Source organism: Lepidochelys kempii, chromosome 5 (assembly GCF_965140285.1).
Source record: "Lepidochelys kempii isolate rLepKem1 chromosome 5, rLepKem1.hap1, whole genome shotgun sequence".
Taxonomy (NCBI): Eukaryota; Metazoa; Chordata; order Testudines; family Cheloniidae; genus Lepidochelys; species Lepidochelys kempii.
Genome location: NC_136384.1, coordinates 23,367,006 through 23,373,212, shown reverse-complemented (window position 1 = coordinate 23,373,212; position 6,207 = coordinate 23,367,006). Strand labels below are relative to the sequence as shown.

The 6,207-nt window shown below is 52.6% G+C and overlaps 2 protein-coding genes across 2 annotated transcripts in view; one reads left to right on the top strand and one right to left on the bottom strand.

The window, feature by feature from the left end:
* Positions 1 to 719: 719 nt before the first annotated feature.
* LOC140911922 (myb/SANT-like DNA-binding domain-containing protein 2) lies at positions 720 to 2,158 on the bottom strand. Its single transcript, XM_073346083.2, has 2 exons — positions 1,597 to 2,158; positions 720 to 1,005 (listed from the first exon to the last, which is right to left on the bottom strand). The coding sequence occupies exons 1-2, from the start codon at positions 2,156 to 2,158 to the stop codon at positions 851 to 853; spliced, it is 717 nt and encodes a 238-aa protein (XP_073202184.1). The 3' UTR covers positions 720 to 850.
* A 2,573-nt stretch (positions 2,159 to 4,731) lies between these two features.
* The window catches only part of MTMR12 (myotubularin related protein 12), a 62,899-nt gene continuing 61,423 nt past the window's right edge, over positions 4,732 to 6,207 (top strand). Inside the window, exon 1 of the mRNA XM_073343676.1 lies at positions 4,732 to 4,962. Coding sequence (XP_073199777.1) covers positions 4,732 to 4,962 — 231 coding nt within the window. The remainder of the gene's footprint in view (positions 4,963 to 6,207) is intronic.

Genomic DNA, 6,207 nt, shown 5'->3' with positions numbered 1-6,207 from the left:
TTAGACCTCAGCGAAACCAATATTCCCACTGTTATTACTGCTTGCTGTGTGCTCCACAATATCTGAGAGAGTAAGGGGGAGACGTTTATGGCAGGGCGGGAGGTTGAGGCAAATCGCCTGGCTGCTGGTTACGCACAGCCAGACACCAGGGCGGTTAGAAGAGCACAGGAGGGCGCGGTACGCATCAGAGAAGCTTTGAAAACCAGTTTCATGACTGGCCAGGCTACAGTGTGAAAGTTCTCTTTGTTTCTCCTTGATGAAAACCCCCGCCCCTTGGTTCACTCTACTTCCCTGCAAGCTAACCACCCTCCCCTCCTCCCTTTAATCATTGCTTGCAGAGGCAATAAAGTCATTGTTGCTTCACATTCATGCATTCTTTATTCATTCATCACACAAATAGGTGGATAACTACCAAGGTAACCCAGGAGAGGTGGTGGAGGAGGGAAGGAAAATGCCACACAGCACTTTAAAAGTTTACAACTTTAAGATTTATTGAATGCCAGCCTTCTTTTTTTTGGGCAATCCTCTGTGACGGAGTGGCTGGTTGGCCGGTGGCCCCCCCACCGTGTTCTTGGGCGTCTGGGTGTGGAGGCTATGGAACTTGGGGAGGAGGGTGGTTGGTTACAGAGGGGCTGTAGTGGCAGTCCCTGCTCCAGCTGCCTTTGCTGCAGCTCAACCGTACACTGGAGCATACTGGTTTGGTCCTCCAGCAGCCTCAGCATTGAATCCTGCCTCCTCTCATCACGCTGCCGCCACATTTGAGCTTCAGCCCTGTCTTCAGCCCGCCACTTACTCTCTTCAGCCCGCCACCTCTCCTCCTGGTCATTTTGTGCTTTCCTGCACTCTGACATTATTTGCCTCCACGCATTCGTCTGTGCTTTGTCAGTGTGGGAGGACAGCATGAGCTCAGAGAACATTTCATCACGAGTGTGCTTTTTTTTCTCTTTCTAATCTTCACTAGCCTCTGGGAAGGAGAAGATCCTGTGATCATTGAAACACATGCAGCTGGTGGAGGAAAAAAAAAAAAAGACAGCGGTATTTAAAAAGACACATTTTATAAAAGAGTGGCTACACTCTTTCAGGATAAATCTTGCTGTTAACATTACATACATAGCACGTGTGCTTTCGTTACAAGGTCGCATTTTGCCTCCCCCTACTGCGTGGCTACCCCCTCAACCCTCCCCTCTCCCTGTGGCTAACAGCGGGGAACATTTCTGTTCAGCCACAGGTAAACAGCCCAGCAGGAACGGGCTCCTCTGAGTGTCCCCTGAAGAAAACCACCCTATTTCAACCAGGTGACCATGAAGGATATCTCACTCTCCCGAGGATAACACAGAGAGATAAAGAACGGATGTTGTTTGAACGCCAGCAAACATACACTGCAATGCTTTGTTGTACAATGATTCCCGAGTACGTGTTACTGGCCTGGAGTGGTAAAGTGTCCTACCATGGAGGATGCAATAAGGCTGCCCTCCCCAGAAACCTTTTGCAAAGGCTTTGGGAGTACATCCAGGAGAGCCGCGAATGCCAGGGCAAAGTAATCCTTTCACATGCTTGCTTTTAAACCATGTATAGCATTTTAAAAGGTACACTCACCGGAGGTCCCTTCTCCACCTGCCGGGTCCAGGAAACAGCCTTGGGTGGGTTTGGGGGGTACTGGCTCCAGGTCCAGAGTGAGAAACAGTTCCTGGCTGTCGGGAAAACCGGTTTCTCTGCTTGCTTGCTGTGTGCTATCTTCTTCTTCGTCTCCAAAACCTGCTTCCATGTTGCCTCCATCTCCATTGAAGGAGTCAAACAACACGGCTGGGGTAGTGGTGGCTGAACCCCCTAAAATGGCATGCAGCTCATCATAGAAGCGGCATGTTTGGGGCTCTGACCTGGAGCGGCCATTCGCCTCTCTGGTTTTCTGGTAGGCTTGCCTCAGCTCCTTAAGTTTCACGCGGCACTGCTTCGGGTCCCTGTTATCGCCTCTGTCCTTCATGCCCTGGGAGATTTTGACAAAGGTTTTGGCATTTCGAAAACTGGAACGGAGTTCTGATAGCACGGATTCCTCTCCCCATACAGCGATCAGATCCCGTACCTCCCGTTCAGTCCATGCTGGAGCTCTTTTGCGATTCTGGGACTCCATCATGGTCACCTCTGCTGATGAGCTCTGCATGGTCACCTGCAGCTTGCCACACTGGCCAAACAGGAAATGAGATTGAAAAGTTCACGGTTCTTTTCCTGTCTACCTGGCCAGTGCATCTGAGTTGAGAGCGCTGTCCAGAGCGGTCACAATGGAGCACTCTGGGATAGCTCCCGGAGGCCAATACCGTCGAATTGTGTCCACAGTACCCCAAATTCGACCCAGCAAGGCCAATTTAAGTGCTAATCCACTTGTCAGGGGTGGAGTAAGGAAATCGATTTTAAGAGCCCTTTAAGTCAAAATAAAGGACTTCATCGTGTGGACAGGTGCAGGTTTACATTGATTTAACGCTGCTAAATTCGACCTAAAGTCCTAGTGTAGACCAGGGCTTAGACTTAGTTTGCTGACCACAGCTTCCTACTGAGTCAGTCCCAGTGCAGCCCACTTCCCTGGGGTACCACAGTTCTAATTCCCTTACTTAGTGCGTAGCCCACTTCCCATCCAGTGCTCTAGATCCCAACCCAGGGACACTTTAAATATAGCAGCCTCATGCTGCGTCCCTTTACTAACTGCTGCTCTACATTTTCCTGGATCATTTCCCCGTAGTGTGTCTTAATTGAATCCCAGCAGCCAGCCAGCCAGCAGCTTTTTCCTCACTCCCCCAGTAACTCATCTGTCCAGCCAGAAACACCTCTTACTTCCCTAATTCCTGCCAGCAGACTGAACACACTTTAGCCCTGCCACTCCTTTTATATGAGTTGGCTGGGCCCTGATTGGCTGCATCCCACACTGCTTCTCTAGGCAGCTTGGAGAACCCTCTCCACTGCCCTTTTCTGGGACAGGTGCAGGAAGGCCAGGAGGCCTCCAGTAGGGGGCCCTCAGATCCTAGTCCAGCCCATCACAGCTCCCCTCCTCCACAGTAGGTCCCCCATTCTTCCCACCATACCAGGGGCTTTGCTCTCCTTCATTCCCCACAGCCCACATCACAGTCCTCATTCTCTGTATCATGCCAGGGGCTCTATGTGTCTCTGTGTGCCTTCCTTTCCCTAGATTAGAAGGAAGAGATGGACAGATGGTGCCCTCTCTTTCCTGACTGGAGCAGGCTCTGAGGAGGCAGAACGTTAGGAAGGAAGGAAGGAAGGAAGGAAGTCTTCTGTCTCTTCTCCCTTATCTGCCTTGTGACTTTCAGCAGAAACCAGTTATTTCTCTTCTGTCATTCAGGGTGTTAACATGTTAACTCTATTGGGAGGATGAACAGGGTTATTGTTATGCTGCAAGGTGTTAATGAGATGAGTGTGATCAGCAGATGACTGTGAGTCCATGTGTCTCCCGTGTTTCCCCTTAGGATAGTTCAGTTGTCCCCAAAACCAATAGGGTTCTGTTCACTGATGCCTAGAACATTCCCTGAAATATTAGAATTGATCAGATGCAGAGTTCAAAGGTTACCATGGAACATATAGATATAGAGAGAAACACCATTGAGTTGACAAGCCTTGCAAGTTAGGCCAACAAATTTTGAGGTTTGTCAGAGAGTTAACTTCTCTCCAAAGTTATCTAGAAAAGAAGATGAAAATATCTGGGATGTGTTAAGAATGAAGCCAGCATCTGCCAGGTGCAACAGTAGGAACATAAAAAGGGAGCTCACCGAAAGAATCCTTCCATCGAACAGTACTTGGAGAGGGAAAGGGAAACCTTATGGGATTTGATAATAGAGGACATGCAAAGTGCAGCCTAGGTTCGACACAGATGGCAGAGCCAAATTTGTGCCCTAAGTGAGGTCTCAGACGTCTGGTGCGGGAAGGCTTATTCCAGATGACAGACCTGGCATTTCTTAAAGAATTGGCTTGCGGCTTAGCAAAGTGCTGGAAGAGCTCTGCTCTCATGGGCTTGCTGCTCTCATGTCTACACTGCAGTAAAAGATCCAGGCTGACCTGAGTTGCAGTGTGAACATTAGCGCTTGCGCTGGAGCTGCAGAAGCCCGAACATGCTGCAATTGTATAGCCCCGCAGCCCGAGCCGCCCACTGCCGGTTTTTTCTGGTAGTGTAGACATAACCGTGGTGAACACTCTCCTCTGCCCTCCAGGCTAGAGCAGATTTGCATTTTGGGTGTTTTATTTCATGTTACAAACAAAACCTCCAGAATCTGCACGGTCCCGAGCCTTGCTCGTCTCTTGCGAGTGGGGGAGGCTGCAGAGACTCTCCTGACTGGAAAAGAAGGGTTAGTGAGGTGCAAACTAAATAATAACCATAAGTCACAGCAACACACGGACCCACCACTTCCAGAAACGACACACAACTCCACCTCCAAGAGCGGCGCGACTAGCCCAGAGCAGGCAGCTCCAGCAGCCAATCAGCGGAGCGCTCAAGGAAGCGCTATTGGTTTGTCGACAGGAGCTGTGTCCCTCTTGCCGTTCGAACTTGACCGGCGCTAGGACCCAGCAGTGAGCTCCGGCCTCTCCCCACTTTAGCAAATCCGAGCAGGGGATTTGGCTGTTAAGGCGGGGCTGAATTTGATTGACAGCGATCAGCGTCCAACAGTGAAGCAAGACGCCGTGAGGCGGTTACCAAGAAAGGGCCGGTGACGTCGGGCTGGGGCGGGAGCTGCTATGGGAGGGGTTAACTACGTGAGCCGGAGGCGGGCGGCGCTGCAGCCGGAGGAACCCGACGAGGAGGCTTGGGAGGAGCTGGTGCTACTGCCGCCGCCGCGCCCGCTGGCCAGCGCCGCCGCTGGGAGCTGGGGCGGGCAGGAAGCGCCCGGAGCCATGTTGGGGAAAGGGGCCGGCGGCAGCGGGGCCAAGCCCGCCAAGCCTTCCTTCGTGTCCTACGTCAGCCCGGAGGTGAGCGGGGGCGGGCAGGCTTGGGCTTTGTGGGTGGGGGAGTCGGGTGTGGCGCTGGGCGAGGTGGGGAGGAGTAGAGGCCCGGGAGCTGGGCGTGGGGGCTGCATGTGGGGACTGGGAACTCGGGGGGGGGGGGGAGCTAGGTGTGGGGCTGGAGGGGGGGGGTGGGTGTCTGTGGGAGGGGTCAGCCGAGCTCGAGCTCGCTCGTTAAAAATAGCGATGTGGCGGTTGCTGCTTCAGAGACCCAGGCCAGCCCCCCGACTCGGACCCGGGAGGTCCGGTGGGCGCGTGAGTCCGAGCTGCCGCTCCCGGCTGCCGAGTAGACGTAGCGGTGATGGGCTCAGCCGCTGCGGAGCTTTGGGTGCTGAGCCTTGGGGCAGTGAGGTGCCTGGTGGTGGTGGAGCTGTGCCAAGTGGAATGGGGCACTGTGAGCTGTGCCTTTATCTGTATTGTGGTGGCAGGCACCTTCGCCAGGCCAGAGTTTGGATTCGCCAAGGGCAAGTCATGCCTGACTAATCTAATCGCCTTCTATGACGAGATAACTGGCTCTGTGGATGAAGGGAAAGCAGTGGACGTGTTGTTCCTTGACTTTAGCAAAGACTTTGACACTGTCTCCCACAGTATTCTTGTCAGCAAGTTAAAGAAATATGGGCTGGATGAATGGACTATAAGGTGGGTAGAAAGCTGGCTAGATTGTCGGGCTCAACAGGTAGTGATCAATGGTTCCGTGTCTAGTTGGCAGCCGGTATCAAGTGGAGTGCCCCAAGGGTCGGTCCTGGGGCCGGTTTTGTTCAATATCTTCATTAATGATCTGGAGGATGGTGTGGATTGCACCCTCAGCAAGTTTGCAGATGACACTGAACTGGGAGGAGTGGTAGATACGCTGGAGGGCAGGGATAGGATAGAGAGGGACCTAGACAAATTGGAGGATTGGGCCAAAAGAAATCTGATGAGGTTCAACAAGGACAAGTACAGAGTCCTGCACTTAGGACGGAAGAATGCCATGCGTCGCTACAGACTAGGGACCGAATGGCTCGGCAGCAGTTCTGCAGAAAAGGACCCAGGGGTTACAGTGGATGAGCGGCTGGATATGAGTCAACAGTGTGCCCTTGTTGCCAAGAAGGCCAATAGCATTTTGGGATGTATAAGTAGGGGCATAGCGAGCAGATCGAGGGATGTGATCGTTCCCCTCTATTCGACACTGGTGAGGCCTCATCTGGAGTACTGTGTCCAGTTTTGGGCCCC

Bases quoted from the DNA above. Each gene is read 5' to 3' on its own strand.
- LOC140911922 (XM_073346083.2), bottom strand. From the start codon at position 2,158: ATGCAGAGCTCATCAGCAGAGGTGACCATGATGGAGTCCCAGAATCGC. The intron at 1,006-1,596 runs GTGAGTGTACCT...TTCCTCCACCAG, and splicing joins AGGTGGAGAAGGGACCTCCG to CTGCATGTGTTTCAATGATC.